General features: G+C 35.4%; 1 protein-coding gene across 1 annotated transcript in view; it reads right to left on the minus strand.

Annotated features, from left to right (window-relative positions):
* Window positions 1-16,732, minus strand: part of LOC124360194 (facilitated trehalose transporter Tret1-like) — a 35,166-nt gene that overhangs the window by 5,688 nt on the left and 12,746 nt on the right. Inside the window, exons 2-7 of the mRNA XM_046813591.1 lie at window positions 16,183-16,327; window positions 11,629-11,764; window positions 8,349-8,528; window positions 6,561-6,766; window positions 3,952-4,488; window positions 308-576 (exon numbers count right to left, since the gene is read on the minus strand). Of these exons, the coding sequence (XP_046669547.1) occupies window positions 308-576; window positions 3,952-4,488; window positions 6,561-6,766; window positions 8,349-8,528; window positions 11,629-11,764; window positions 16,183-16,327 (1,473 nt within the window). The remainder of the gene's footprint in view (window positions 1-307; window positions 577-3,951; window positions 4,489-6,560; window positions 6,767-8,348; window positions 8,529-11,628; window positions 11,765-16,182; window positions 16,328-16,732) is intronic.

Consider the following 16,732-nt stretch of genomic DNA (forward strand, 5'->3'; position numbering starts at 1 on the left):
GACCCAAGGTGATATTGGAAACACAATGGCTTTGTCAGCAACTCATTTATGTTACTAATACTGTCAATATAATAAATCTGTTGAAAGCTATTGGAAAAATTTCCTTTATCCATATGATAAATGGTGTATACTATACACCTTCCTACAATTATTTCATTTATAATTAGTGATGATAACTGAAACATTTTAAAGAAGATAGTCTTCATTATCTTTAACAATTATGAATATCAAACTCTATGACATGTACTTATCTCTTACGTTTGAATGTTTTTATTACAAACTTTTCCTTGTCCATATTGTAACTTACCTGAAAGGAAAGACTTCGCTGAGGTACATCCAAGGCAGGGGATCCATTCCAATGCCAGTAAAAAAAGCCAGAGCCACCATCATGAGCATGGGCATCCAGGAGTGTTTTTGACCCTCTAATTCGTCAATGTAGAGAGCATACGTGCCGAGAGAGAGACAACTGACAGCACAGCCCAACACAGACACAATGGCTAGAGGCCTCTTACCGAGCCACCTCACTGTCACTGTGCACAGAACACAGCCCAGAAGACCAATGGCTGTGAACACTGTCTGCAACATCATCAATTATCAGAGATCTCAATTCCTGAGAGAGAGGCAACTGATGGTGCAGCCCAATACAGACACAATGGCTAGATGCCTCTTACCGAGCCACCTCACTTGCCAGTGTGAACAAAACACAGTCCAGCAGATCAATGGCTGTGAACACTGTCTGCAGCATAATCAGTTATCAGAGATTTTAATTCCTGAAAGAGAAGTAGCTGATGGCACAGTCCAACACAGAGGTAATCACTAGAAGCCTCTTACCGAGCCACCTCACTGCCAGTGTGAACAAAACAAGGTCCAGCAGACCAATGGCTGGGAACACTGTCTTGAACATTATCAATTATGAGAGATGTCAATTCTTGAGAGAGAGAAAACATATGAAACATTCTAACATGCATATAACAGAATTATGGTACAAAACGCATTTAGTTATGATGTATGAAATATGTTTGGGTATAATAGTAAACACTTCTTTATCTTTTCTTGTATCTATTTAATTAGAGGGAAGAGTGTTTGGTGCTCTGACTTTGGTGGTAATGGTAGTCTGCGAATACGTCATGAGCGACCAAGCCAAGCTTTGCCACTGAACTGTATTTCACAGCTCACAGTTCCTAACACATTTCTCGTGGTTCTCAAATGCAAAGGATTTTTGTTTTAATTAAATGGCACAGAATAGGTTCTCTCGTAAATGTCTTTTAATGTGAAATGCACACTTGTTTTTGTATTCTTACTCATATTTAATTACACCCCTTAATTAACCAACTTTTCTATGAGATTTGACTTGAGTCTTTGAGCAGATCTATATCTACGCAATCAACATTACGCACACCCAAAGCCCATAAAAATTTTGATGGAAAGATTTAAATTTGATTGAATGGGAAAAGATAAGGAGAATTTGAAATCTGTTTAGCGATAAACTATTCTTACGGTAGTAAAATCAGTTTTCTGTTGAAATTTCTTTAATTTCTAAAGAAGATATGGGTTACTGCTCTTCAAGATAATACTATTCCTGAAATTAGGAAGAATAACAATGTTTTTAATGTTCCATGAGTAATTTGAATTTGAAAAAAATAAATTGATTTTACTTGTTAGTTCTTTGTTGTTCTTTTCTCTCCCTTTATATAGTATGTAGTAAGCGCACAATATTTTAATAGAAATCAGAGCCATGCATAGGGTTCATCTCATGTGGCTCTTTATTCTTATTGTAATGTGTGATTACAAAGAAATAAAGATTTCATAATACTGAAGCAGAATTTTGGGATGTCTAATAGTTAGGCTCAAAGAAAATCACTTGAAAATAGGCATATGACATTTTTACAGTATGTAAATGAAAAATCACTAACTGGAGAGGGAAACATATTTTTTTATTTATACAATACTAGCAGTTGCCCGCGACTTCGCACGCAATTTCCAGGTAAAAACAGTATACTATATTCACGTATTCTTTTTCTATCACATTCTAAAAACTCCTGAGATAATTGATAGTCGTTTCTTCGTGAGCCTCTTGGGTGCATTATGAAGGTGTTTACCATATTTCCTGCCCAAAAGATCTTTCGTGATTTTTGCTAGGTGTTGAGAAGTTATTCAGTACAATTAATTTATATGGATGAATCTCGATGAACTAATTACGTTATAAAGAACCAAATTCTGTCTGTTAAAATTAATTTTCTGTCTAAGATATTTCCAGTATTTTTGTGGAGTTTGCCTTGTGCTCAGATCAAGAAAATGTATCAACGGAAACCAATTTCGATCATAAAGCGTCTTCTTTTGGCTCTTTTTATTTACCTCGGATCTAACCAAATTCGATTACCTTATGTGCAAACATTCACGGCTTTGTACAATGAGGTGGTTTTTATAACAGCGTTTAATAGTATTTTAATTGGATTAGATAGTTTATTGATCATGGTTGCAATCTAAATTTAAAATTAGGCAATAACTTCTTCTATGCATCTGCATTACACTACTAATCAAGCACTTTACAATAATAATTTTCTAAGTTTTAAATGTAAACAAATGTTTCTGCCTCTTTGATGAACTTCAGCTGAACGTATTAACAGCTGTTAAGTATCAGTTCTCTTTGTATTACATGTCATAGTGCAGTCTGCCGGATCGAAGGTAAAACATTCCAAAATCAACAACTACTTACAAATGAAAAATTAATTAAAAAAACATTTTCCAGTGGACCAAATTGTGAATATAAACCATTCTCGAATTCCATTGAAAACACACAAAAAATTTCATCAAAATCGGTCCAGTCGTTTAGGAGGAGTTCAGTCACATACACATGAACACAAGAAATATATATATAAAGATTCAGTTTATATGAGAAAGAAATGATTAAAAACATGCCATTTTCTTAGATTACATTTAGTCATAAATGAATAATAAAAAACATGTCACTATCTGTAGCTATAAATCTTGTATATACTGTAATAAATATACATTTTTTACTAGTTTTAATTTGTAACCTGATTAGAAAGTTGTTTAAAATTTCCTACTAGAAATGTGCGTATATCCTTGTGGGTTTACCACATTTGTTCAATTTCTCTGTCTTCAGAACAGTTTTCTTAAAGAGACTAAAATACAAACTTATTTTCTCAAGCAACATAAACTGGAAAAAAGTAAACATTTTCTTTACTAATCAACAAGCAGTTAAAGTACACCTTACATGTACACTCTTTTAAAATTCATATCCATTATCTTCAGCCATATTTCTTTTAGCTCATTATTCCCTAAATTCTACTTCAAATACCTACAAAATCATGTGAAGGATTACACTTTTTTTATTTTTCCTGCCTTCAAAGTAGGTATAAATGCTGTAACCAAAAATTGTTTTAAATGTTCAAAACACTTCATTCTAATTGAAAATAGATTACACCAACATTTTTTAATAGCATTTATCCATTTAGATACATCATCCTGAGTATGTATTCTCTGTTGTGTGACACACTCATTATATACTACCAAGTAAAGCGTCTAACAAACCTAACAAAATAAATGATTAACTATTTACATAGTATGTATCTATCATCTTCATTGTGAATAATCTCATTTGTATGACACACACTAACTGCCAAATAAAGAATCAACTGAGCTAGCGAAATAGTGGATTAAATTCTTACATAGTATGTATCCATTATCCTGATTGTGTATAATCTCATTTGTGTGACACATACTAACTGCCAAATAAAAAGTCACCCAAGCAAAATAACGAATTAACTTCTTAGATAGTTTGTATCCATTTAAATACATCATCCAGATTGTGTATAATCTCATTTGCTTGACATACACTAATTGCCAACTATAGAGTTAATTAAAAGGAGGAGACTGTTACATGTGGACAACAAAAAACTTGATTCTATTAAATAGTTTTAGTCTTACCGTCGCAAGGTAAGGATCCATGACAAATCCCAAGTTCATGAAAACAGGCACCATGTACGGTCTTATAGCAAGCATCCCTGAGCCGTAGGTGAAGAAGAAGAAAGAGCAGACAAGGAACATGGGCATCATCATTTCGCGCCTGCACAGATCTCTCAGTCTCTCGTTTAAAGGCAGTTTCTCCCGCATGAACGTGCTCTCTCTCCTCTCTTCTACATCAACTTCACTGCCAGCTTTATTTAAACTGACTTGGAAATCAACTCTTTTTGGAATATCGCTGGGATCATCAGGCTTGTTGTTCATGTTATCCTTCCCTGAGTACTCGTCTGCAAGGTTCACCTCATTGCTGTAAGCGTGTCTCTCCATGCTTTGACTTTGTGGGATACACTTCAGAACTTTGCTTGCTAAACTATAGCGAATGATTTCATCGTATTCACTTTGAACCTCCTCAGGTGTGACCCACCCTCGTAGCCAACAGAGAGCTTTTAAGGCATCTTCTTGCCTGTTTCGAGATATCAGCCATATCGGTGTTTCAGGAATCTGAAACAAAATCTGATGTGTCGACAAACAACAAGTGCTTATTTTAATAGAATTTTATTGCATAGTATATTGCTATGATTTGGAGAATGAACTACCTTTATTGTCTATAATAATATCCAAAGGATATTTTTACAAGATTGATAAGTCTATTATCAATAACAAACCAATCACAAAGGAGAACTCTTGAATCTACCTTCTATAATGGTGATATTACTTCTAGTTACATAAATGGTTCTTTACTGGTGTGCACGATTCTAGTTCAAAAAGATTTAAATTAAAATGTTCTTTATTGCAGTTTGACAATTTTCATAATTTTATTGTAAGCATCAATAATCAGGTATATATATATATATATATATATATATATATATATATATATATATATATATATATATATATATATTATATATATATAAATAGTGTATTTAATAAATAAATGTATGAAATTTTTTTGTTTTTAATGGTGAGATTGCTCAAAATTGTCTTTGTCCACTCACACCTATTTATGGTGAAACCAATCAAAATGTTTAAAAGGGATATCACAAAGAGATATTTCACCTTCCCTTGATGTGTTGGAATTAGGGAACTATAGTAGCTCATTAGTTATTCTTAACTCGTTGATAAGCACCAAGCAATGAAGACAAGGATTGAGTTATCATCTGTCTATTGTTAGTAGTCATAAGTTTTAGGTTATATATATCTATGTTTCTTATGTAACTAAGACTTCAAAACATAACTCTTTTTTGTGAACTCAGCGGATTGAAAACATTTTAACGTTTTCGTTTCTACTGTTGTTAATATAAACAATGTATTAATCTCACACGTTATTATTTAAAAACCTTTTAAGATTTGATTTTCTTCTTAACCATTGAAGAGTATAGTCGATTTAGAGAGTGTTAAGAGTGACACTACTGTCATAAAATGTGACAAGCCTGTTCACATGAGGTAACAACAACGCCATCTCACTGCTTGAGCCTTTCTATTATTAACAAACGTTTCATCACCAATGCTGGTGGATCGTTTGTAATAAGCCACTGAATAACATCAACCCCACTAAGCCACTATTTATAAAGCATAGTATACTCACTGTTCCTTCCATTTATATCTTGCAAAGCTTAATGTATGTTAAGGAAAATCTAGATTTATTTAAACTTAGACGCTCTAAGCATGACTACTGCACTAGACAACGAGACCTTATTGACCTAAAGCACGCTAGACTAACAAAAACTCAGCACGCATACTCTTATATTGGTATCAAACTGTTTAACAAGCTGCCTATGTCTGCTAAGGATGTTACCTGTAAAAACTTTAAAAATGTTGTAATTAAGTGGTTAAAAGAAAAAGCCTTTTATAGTATAGATGAAATGCTTCTGTGTAGTATAGATGATTTAGCCTTTTAGATTTTATTTCCTTTTGACTTGTACTTTTAACCATAAGTGTCTAGTATGTATTTTATTTTATACTATCTTGTTATACTGTGTAAATGTATAACAAAATGACTTTGTCAATGCATTGTAATATTGTGGGACGACAATAAACAGATTCTTGATTCTTGATTCTAGTATGTTACTGTGCCTTACCTGTAGCAAGGCAATGATACTAATGATTGGTACCACTGAACTGATGAGGGCACTTGCCCTCTAGTATGTTACTGTGCCTTACCTGTAGCAAGGCAATGATGCTAATGATGGGTACCACTGAACTGATGAGGGCACTTGTCCTCCAGTATGTTACTGTGCCTTACCTGTAGCAAGGCAATGATACTAATGATGGGTACCACTGAACTGATGAGGGCACTTGCCCTCTAGTATGTTACTGTGCCTTACCTGTAGCAAGGCAATGATGCTAATGATGGGTACCACTGAACTGATGAGAGCACTTGCCCTCTAGTATGTTACTGTGCCTTACCTGTAGCAAGGCAATGATACTAATGATGGGTACCACTGAACTGATGAGGGCACTTGCCCTCTAGTATGTTACTGTGCCTTACCTGTAGCAAGGCAATGATGCTAATGATGGGTACCACTGAACTGATGAGAGCACTTGCCCTCTAGTATGTTACTGTGCCTTACCTGTAGCAAGGCAATGATGCTAATGATGGGCACCACTGAACTGATGAGGGCACTTGTCCTCCAGTCTGTTACTGTACCCAAGAAGAACATCAAGACAAAGCCCATGTACTCTGCGATCTCTGCCATTGATGTCAGGGTCCCTCGCAATCTTGGTTCGCTGATCTCCCCCACGTATGTTAGGATTGACGCTTCTATCGAACCTATCCCTGTGAACATTGAATATAGATTGTGTCATCCTTGTTATTCTTGTAAAAAAAAGCAAAACACCTATACATATATATTACAATATAATATTGTACATGTTTATATATATATATATATATATATATATACACATATATACATATAAACTCTTAGGGTGTTTCAAAACTCCACTACAAACTTTACGTTATCGTTTCAAGGACCAAGAGGAGCCAAAACTTAATGCAACTATGTAGGTATGGTGGGAAGGATTGATTCAATGCAAATGCTGATTTCAGCTTAGTGCAGCCTCTGAAAAATCTGACACCATCGCAGAGGTGTCTCCTGGAATCTGGAGAAACACCTAAGCTACAATATGTCCAGTATACCCAGCAGCCATCCAGTATAATCCAGATTAAGAGATGCTCTCATTACCTCATGAGTTGCACAATTGAGTCGGCTACAAGGTTTTAGACAAGATCCCAAAGCATGGTGGAGCAACTAAGTATTCTACACAGTATAAAGAATGGGTTTGTGAAATTTTTGAAAACGTTTTTGTTTTTACTCTGATTGGTGCAATATTACTAATACTGTATATTACAGGTTTGCTGTTTTTTTTTTAAATTTAAATTTAGTGAAATCCTTTACAGCATATTTTCCACTACAAATCATGTTTCCAAAAGCGTATGATAATTTAAAGAATAAATAATTTAGTAACAGTGGAATACTTCAAAGGTAACTAAGGATCACATCTTTTAATACTTACGGAGTTGAGTTATGATTAAAAACTGAGGCGAGAATGGATGGAGATAGTAAAAACATCCTTTAGTAAAAAATGTAAGAAAGCTTTATCCTTTATTATCCTTCTTTAAAATAAACTAACTTTGGTCCATAACAGAACCATCTCTATCTTTTCAACCTCCTCTCAGTCGAATATTGCACCCGAACGATCTGGCAACTATAGTTCTGTATGATATTTTCTTCAAACAATATCATAAAAGTTATCCATTAATTCTCCTACTATGTAAGAATGACAAGTCCCCATAAGGATTCACTTCTGACTGGTTTATATCTTCCAGTTGAACCTACACTGGAAGCAGCAAAAATCAATATGTTACTTAAATTTGGGCAACCTTATAGATGTCCAGGAGCGGCACATCACTAACCGCTGCAAGAGTGCAATTTTAGGGTGCAAGGTTTGTTTGATAGGTATAGTCTAATGCGGGAGATGACTGTTAGAATTGGTGAGGGGTTTCCTAATAGTCAAAATTTCTTGTTAGCCTTAACATAAGGGCGTGTCACCCCCTGAGTACTTTGGAGAGGCTGGTTCAGTGCTGGCTTCCCGTTTTCCGAGGGGACATGACAGATTAACACCCTAAATTCTTCTTTGTGGGTCTCGACAGAAGACGGCCCCTACACCTAACCCTACCCATCCAGAAATCCTGTCACTCTGGAAGCAGAGCAAAGGCCTTTTTAGGACTGTGTGCAATTTCTAAGCTTCTTGTCCTAAGAGAGAGAAAAAAATAAAAGAGTGATAAGACTTCATGGCAGAAGGTACAAGGAAGTAATGTATGAAATCTGTGAACAAGAATTATCAGCCATACTGACCTAGGCCCATGATACCACTGAGGACGAACAGTAGAGTGACTGTGTCAGCGAAGTAGAGAGCGATCCAGCAGCAGAGAAACGGGATGTTGAGGAACACCATGGACCGTTTGCGGCCCAGCACGTCCAGGGTTGCTGCTGCAGTCAGGCTGCCGAGAGGTTGGCAGAAGTAAACTATACTGCCTACACAAATGTTTTACATTTACTCTATATCATTTATTTGTTTGAATTTTTCACCGAAGTAATAACTTAAACAAATTTTATTATTTAAACTGAAAAAGATAACTGATATATTGTTCATGAATTTGAGTAGTAATATTTTTCAGTGATAATGGAAAAGAACTTTTTAATTTTTAAATATGAAAGAAATATTCAGTTAAACAGATAAAATCATACACTGTTACAAAAATGCACTTTGAGCATCCCTAAATATATTTAAATTTTAACTATAACTTTGCAGGATTGTAAGATACAGGGTATATAATTTATTTGTTTGAATTTTTCACCGAAGTAATAACTTAAACAAATTTTATTATTTAAACTGAAAAAGATAACTGATATATTGTTCATGAATTTGAGCGGTAATATTTTTCAGTGATGACGGAAAAGAACTTTTTAATTTTTAAATATGAAAAAAATATTCAGATAAAATCATACACTGTTACAAAAAAGCACTTTGAGCATCCCTAAATATATTTAAATTTTAACTATAACTTTGCAGGATTGTAAGAGTACGGGGTGAAATTGGGTTGTGAGCCTCAAGTATTGTGACTGAAACGTTCTTTTTAGAATAGAACCTTTTAATTCTATTGACGGTGGTGTTAGTGTGCCTTTCTTATACTCATTGTTAACGCTATGTCCTAAACAAAATAACTGATTGGAACTGGATAGTATTTTATTTATAGATACTTTTCAAAGCTCTAGACTTATACATCATAAAATTACAAATCTCTTAATATTTTACTAGTAATTTTTCACTGATGCTCGCGCTGTGGCTGAACTCTATGGTATCAAAATAGTCATACCAAAGCTAGTAGGTTGAGTTTATAAAATCATTTTTCAATTCAATCACTGCCATTGAATTGAATAATGTATAGCTTGGAAAATAAATAAAAATAGATAAATCTTTGAACACAACCGTATCAATTTTCAGCAATGAGTCAAGGAAATAAGCCAGTAAAATTATGTCTATCCTATACATGAACCAAACATGATTCAATATCTGATAAGATTGTGTGATAAGTTATCAGATCTTCACTTAATTATGTTTTGTAATAGTTCATTTGTATTTCACAGCTGATGTTAAATCAGTACTGTGATGCATTGTTTAATAATTACCAGTCGACACATTTGTAATATATATTTTTATCACTCTGTATGGTAATGGCTACTATCCAGTACAACGAAAATCTGCGGAAGTCATCGTTTCCTCGTAGTTGTCAGTTAATTTTCCCTCTCCTAAACATTACTTTCCTATGCAAACAATTCTTTTCCTATGTAAACATATCTTTCTCTGTATAAACAATTGAAATTAATTTGTTTCGACAGTCCTCTATTCAAACAGCTGATTTCTATTCCAAAATGAATTATAAAATATTCTTACATTTCCTTATGGAACAATAAATAGCCTACTAGACTCTAATAAAATGTCACATCATATTTTAAAAGATTTCGTGTGCCTTTTTACACCATGATGAAAAGTATCCTTTAATACTCGTCTCAAAAGTTCTATCCCAGGGCTTGATCAATAGCCACCGTCTATACTAGTAATGAAATCTCGTACTATTTGTTGGCTTAAAATGTGTTATTCCTTCAGCTATCTAAGATAGTTTAAGATAAGTAAAACATAGCATGTAAAACTAAGGATTACTAAAGTAATTGGAAATATAATAGGATGTCGGATATTAGCCATCTTTATATATTTTATAAGATATAACTATGGAAAATGTCCAAAATATTATAGTCCTGTCAAATCACCCATGGACAGTAAGAAAATTTAAACAAAATAAAGCATATAATAAAATAAATTTACAAAATGATACATACACTGATATTTTCTATTAAGTAGTGATAAACTGGTGTCCCCTTTAATCTATATTCTTTCTTCTTGTAATTCCCTTGTGAAGTTGCTAGTCTTTCTCAGGGCACCCATCCTCCAGTTGCTAGTCTCCCTCGGGCAACCACCCTCCGTTAGTTAGTCTGCCTTGGGCACCTACCCTCCAGTTGTTAGTCTTCTTTGGGCAACCACCCTCCGTTAGCTACTCTGCTTTGGGCACCTACCCTCTGGTTGCTAGTCTCCTTCGGGCACCCACCCTCCAGTTGCTAGTCTTACTCGAGGCACCCACCCTCCAGTTGCTAGTCTGCCTTGGACACTTACTCTCCAGTTGCTAGTCTTCCTCGTGGCACCCACCCTCCAGTTGCTAGTCTCCCTCGGGCACCCACCACCCAGTTACTAGCCTCCTTCAGGCACCCACTCTCCAGTTGCTAGTCTCCTTCAGGCACCCACCCTCCAGTTGCTAGTCTTCCTCGAGCCACCCACAGTCCATTAGCTAGTCTGCGTGGGGATTTACCCTCCAGTTGCTAGTCTCCTTCGGGCGCCCACCCTTGCCAGGAGGGAGAAGGTCGAATTTGGTAGTAATTCGTGGATTAAATAAAGCAAAATACTGTAAGTTAAACTATTAAACTTATCAATTTTGGAGAAATTTGGACAAGAACTGGGAAGTCTTTGAGTAGCTTAAAGTGCACAGCAATGTTAAGAAGGAGACATAGTAAACCAAATAGTTGAAATATAATCAAGCAAGTAACTGTGTTGGAGTAAAACCCATTTACTGGTACTGTACTCAAGAAAAATAATGTAAGTACCTCACTCATTTGGGGTGTGTGCAGGCAAGACAAGGGCCAGAAGGCAAGGCAGAATATTCCCAAGACTACTGCTAGAATAATTAAAACAGTTTCTTTTATCCCCATTTAAATCATCCTACTACACACCTAAGCATATGATCACCTACTAGTGCGAACCTAGCTAGTTACTTACAATCCTGGTCTGTGGTGAAAGTGGAACCAGTGTCCAAGATTCATCAGTGAGATGAAATGTAATTTTTAACACGAGTAATGCGTTACTTCATAGCTCCTGAATTTTATGGCTGAACATATTCATTGCCAAGTAGATTAACTGTCGAAACAAAACTCCTACTTTGTTGTGTCTTACCCTTAATTAATAAGCTGGAAGTAAAATTAGAGCTCGTCCTTAAAAAGTAAAGGAAATTAAAGTAGCTTAACTTACCAAACCAGGACGCCTGAGTGATGGTGAAGTGGAGGCCGTCCTTGGCATGGAGGAGAGGAGGGATGACTATCGTGGGGAAGGCTATCACCATACCCAGGTCCAGCAATAGCAAGTTCTTTGCTAGGGCTGCTAAGTACTGGAACAAATTACGTGTTTTAGTTCTATTGTATGAGGCACAAAGAGAATGAGCGCAGTAAAGCTACAAGTAAATTAAAATAAACTGTATATTACACAAATATCTCATTACAGACTTGGTTAAGAAACCTTGCTTTTCATTGAACTATCTGGAAAGAATACTACAATATATAGACATGATTACTCACACAAAACATAAATTGAATATTCTAAGACTCTTAAAGGTACATAGTACATGTACCCATTCCATTTCCCAAAATTAAATTGCAAAATTAAATCTTCTGCCATAGAAGGTTTTTAGTAGAAAAACAGATGTTCTTAGAATTTCTAATGATCTAATGGTGTTAGAAATGATTATGTGCTATGAGGCCTTTGTGTAGGTCTTTTTCCACCCATAAAGAAACAAACACATTTCATGTTGTTTGATGCAGGTCTTGTGTATTATGGCTGGGCAGTAATATTCTTTTAAGCTCTCTTTCACTGAAGTTAGTCTTTTGTTCAGTTATTTGTTGTATAAAGTTGTAGCTTTTGGAGCTTCATAATATATAATGTCTCAGGACCAATAGACCAAAGCCTTTATTAAAATAGTACCTAGATTTTCTAGCTCTCCTTTCTGGTCTTTTGGACTCTACATCAGTGGCATAGCAAAGGGGGGGCGGTGGGGGAGGGCCGCATCGGTTGTCACCTTTTTTGGGTGACACCCACCCGGTCTCTCAACTTTAAGAACAATGTACAAACAAAAAATAAATAAATGGCTAGCAAAAAAATTTCTTTTTTGGGAATTCCTCCACTAGCACTAGCTCAGCTTTATGTATAATTCGGGGATTTCCGCAAAAGAGCCTGACGCTGTCGTGGGGGATTCCCCGTCCCATACTCGCGATCTTGGACGTTTCAGTTGCAACATTTCTCATTTATTTCGTGAAGTGTGTTGTGTTTAGTTGGCGCGAATTGTTAAACGTGTTTTATTCTATAGTGATAGATAATAAAAAGAAAAAAAATTATATCCATGACCTTTATCATAACAAATTTATTGCTTTTTACTTTCGATGAGGTGACACCAACAACTTCCGCACCGAGTGTCACCCAAGGTAGCTACGCCACTGCTCTACATCATGTTGTGATCCATGATTTCCACGCAAATTACTTAGTCATAAATTTCCTAACTTTTTGAATTCAGCTTTCATTGTCTAAAGTTTTTTGTGGAAAATTGTAATACGAATAACCGTTTTCTATAAAAGGACAATGGAGCAAAACTAAGATCAAATTTTATGACCACTCCGGGAATTAGTTTACGACTTCTTGGTTTGGGAATGGTAGCCTTATCGCTCAGTCATGGAAGAGAACGTTCCTCAACTTTCTAGCCCTTTTTACCTTATATCCTAGAAACCTAAACATCTACAACCTCCTAGCTGAAGCATTGTTAGTTCCCGGTTTGCCTAGCTCTATATCCCACAGTTCCATAGCATCGTAGTTCCTAAGCCTTCTGAATTTCTAAGATCCTAAAGGAGGGTTTTGACCACTGAGGCTCTTGCCTAGGATTCTTTAGCAAATTGTTACTACTACTCTGGTATAGATTATTTACAAAATACGAATATAGTTTGAAACACGCAGTTGGTGATATATGTATTAAATCTGAGACAAAAGTATCAAACTAATCATGTAAATTACTTACACCAACATTTTGACGTATATACTCGTATGAGCCTTAGATTTATTAAAATTGGTATTGGAACACTCCTAAATATATTTTGTTTCATCTGATATATACATTTTACGAGGGACGGCTGCCGAATCCCTTCTTCTTAAATGGACGATATATAAAACGACGAATATACATTCGTAAGTCTTTAATCTTCTCAAACAAGAGAATGAACGTTCGCATGAAGTTAAACTCATTAGCTGAAGGTAAGGTAAAGGAGAACAAATTAAAATATGTTGGGAAATACATATTTTAGATTGTTTTCGTTAATACCTTACATCTTGTTTCTAAGTCTATGTCAATAACCATTGGATAAAAAATTTTAGTTCAGCTACATAATAAAATGCCTTCATCTACTGAGTAGTGCTGGCACAGATCATGTACGTCGTTGAGTATAACATTGTCAGCTGTGATGAAGTTATAAAGTGTATTCAATGTGGCAATGTTGGTTTCTTCAAGCCTTCCTTTGATTTCTCAAATAAGAATGTCGAGAACTGGAGTGAGCACTATCACCTTGTAGTAGTCTCCCACAGTTTACTCAGTTCCAGTTGGATATTTTGTTCCTCCTCCTAACAACTTATCGGGTATTTTCTTTTTCCTCGGAATATCCGCTGGCTTGACGTTGCAACTCTCTTCACTTTTGCTGCAAAGTGACGAAAGTTGTTCAAAGACTTGTCACTTCTGATTGACGATAGTATAGATGTAGTGGATTCAAGTGTCATTGAGTATTGCATTGTCGATTTTGGTTGCCTGTTGTGCTTTTGACAAGATGTCGCACTGTGTTGGTACTAGTTAGAGTGGAATCAAACAGAAAATGAAATTAAAGTCTTCCTCGAATTTTATCAATAAGTTGGCTGCACCTCCGTTGTAAGTATCGTTTTCTGCTATTTCTCGTAATGTTTCATCGTTCTCTAGGATTGCGTTTGCGCTGTTCACTCTGCAGTAACATATTTTGTCACTTACAGACTTCAACTGAGTTTGATTTCCATGAAAAGGAATAGAATTCTTAGTGAAACGCTAAAATATTGCGTGTTTTTGGCAGAGAGATTGAAGTACGTACATTGTGTTTCGAATGGTTTGAACTTCGATAGGCCTAGATGCTGATGCGGGCTTATAACATCTTAACCTCAAAACAAGTTGCAACTCCCATGTGAGGGTGAAACACTTCACAGCGAAGGTGCTTCGATCTATCTGTGACTAAGACAACTAAGAACAGTTTGGCCACGGAATGTTTATAATGAAAGTATATAATAGGGTTTAGAATTCGCAAAGGGCAGCATACCTGTAAGCAAAAGGAGTTCAACCAAACTGCGCACAAGTGAAGAAAGAGGTTATGTAGTTAGACTAGACAGACATTTCTGCCAGGGCTAAAAACGTGATGGCTGAACTCAGGGTTAACATTATTCTTCATGACCACTATCAGTACTCAGTAGCAAAAAATTAACATGTTAATAAACAATAATTCCATATAAATAACAGTAGTTTCTAACAATTAATTACTAATTAGAATATACTTGAGGGGCAACTGCTCCCTCTTACGTACCCTAGATTCCGTCACTGCTATCAGCGATGCTATGATTTGTTGAATATACAAGTACAAGCACATGCACAAGTTTGGCATGCTTTAAAACAAACGAGTGTATACAAGGTGTTCATGGAAGGTTACAGTATGTTAATATTCAAGAATAGTTAGTTAAGGATAAGGACTAAAAGAGCAAAAATGTAAACGAGGTGATAATTATAATGATTATAACAGACTTAATAAAGTCCAATGAACAGAAACCTTGTATGCGAAAACGAATAGGAAAAATAGTGGAAAATAGGACCTGTACTTCTTCAAGAATTTTAAGGACAACTACATAGTAGTTTTTGAATTTTTGATTTTAGCTCTCAATTTGGTGACATACATTTTCCTTAACTCCGTGGTAACGATGTTTTACATGGGGTATATAGTGTTTATGTTAGTAATAACTTCTGAAAAGTTCACTTTCCAAACCTTTTGACGTAAACTTTAAACCCCACGTTTTTGGAGGTAAGTATTCCACACTATCCTTTGTCTATCCAACCTCATGCCTTACAAATTATCTAGATTGGTGGTAGAAAACTATGAATATTTTATGCCAAATTTCTATAATATTTATTGTAAACGAATTTATACTCATCTTAGTTTTTAGAGCAGTAACACTACCAGTTTCTACAAGTTTGTAAGCACGTTATGTATTCAAAATTTAGGAAAGAGAAGAATGGTCATAACATAACAAAGTTTCAAAACTAACCAACTCCGACAAATAAAATATTACTTGCTAAGATGACATATTATTATCCAAGAATAGGAAGAGTTACCTTGGGGATGACGGAAAAATAGCTGATGTAGAAGACAGCAGCAGATTATATAAAAGTTAGCAACCTATGCTAAAAACGTAGTGGCCATGAGCTGCAACCAATCATCTCCTCTACTCGCATTTATAAGCAGACATACATCACTGGCTCAGCCAGTTTCAGCATTTGACTTAATATTGGCCTTCAACAACCAGGTTGCAATATCTCAGGGTAGGAAATTGTGTTATCAACGTTTTGAAGGATTGCCAACAGAAAACTTGAAGGATAGTCAATACCTACTATTGTTTAATGCACTTGCAACATATTCATATAAGGATTTTCTGCTTAGTATTTATTTAGAATAATGATGTAATCCGTTCCAAAAAGGATTTGTCCACTACCTGAGGCAAAGCTCTCCTGAACTGGCTGACAGATCGGTGAGGTGTGTGACTGAGGGGGGGTAACGTTTGTGCCTCCTTGCTTCCATTCTGCCGCAGTATCCACTGAGAAGCCCCATTTTGAGTCTTTGCAGTCTCCGCTGCGGTCCTATAAAAATATAATAGAGTCAATACAGCAAATGTTCGTGTAGGGCCTTAAGGAAGTGTCAGGTCAATCGTTACTCTAGGGTTATAAACAGTTGAACATCAATACAATTTTAGAATCATCTAACTATTGCTCAACAGAACAACTTTAATCTGTTGAATGAAGCTTTGAGAGCTGTGGAAAATGAAAACAAACTATCCGAAGCTAACTGTGATATGTGCAATGTTTGTACACCGTATATCTGCCAACAATATGTGTCATTTGCCGTAATTCCTTCATTTATCAAAAAGTTTCAACGTTTTGCTTTAAATTTATCACACTATCAACTTTTTATAACATTATACTTTATACCATCGTCGATACCATGATATTATTTTATGAATACCTGAATAAATTCATAAGTTTTAC

The sequence above is a fragment of the Homalodisca vitripennis genome, chromosome 4 (genome assembly GCF_021130785.1).
Source record: "Homalodisca vitripennis isolate AUS2020 chromosome 4, UT_GWSS_2.1, whole genome shotgun sequence".
Classification (NCBI taxonomy): Eukaryota; Metazoa; Arthropoda; class Insecta; order Hemiptera; family Cicadellidae; genus Homalodisca; species Homalodisca vitripennis.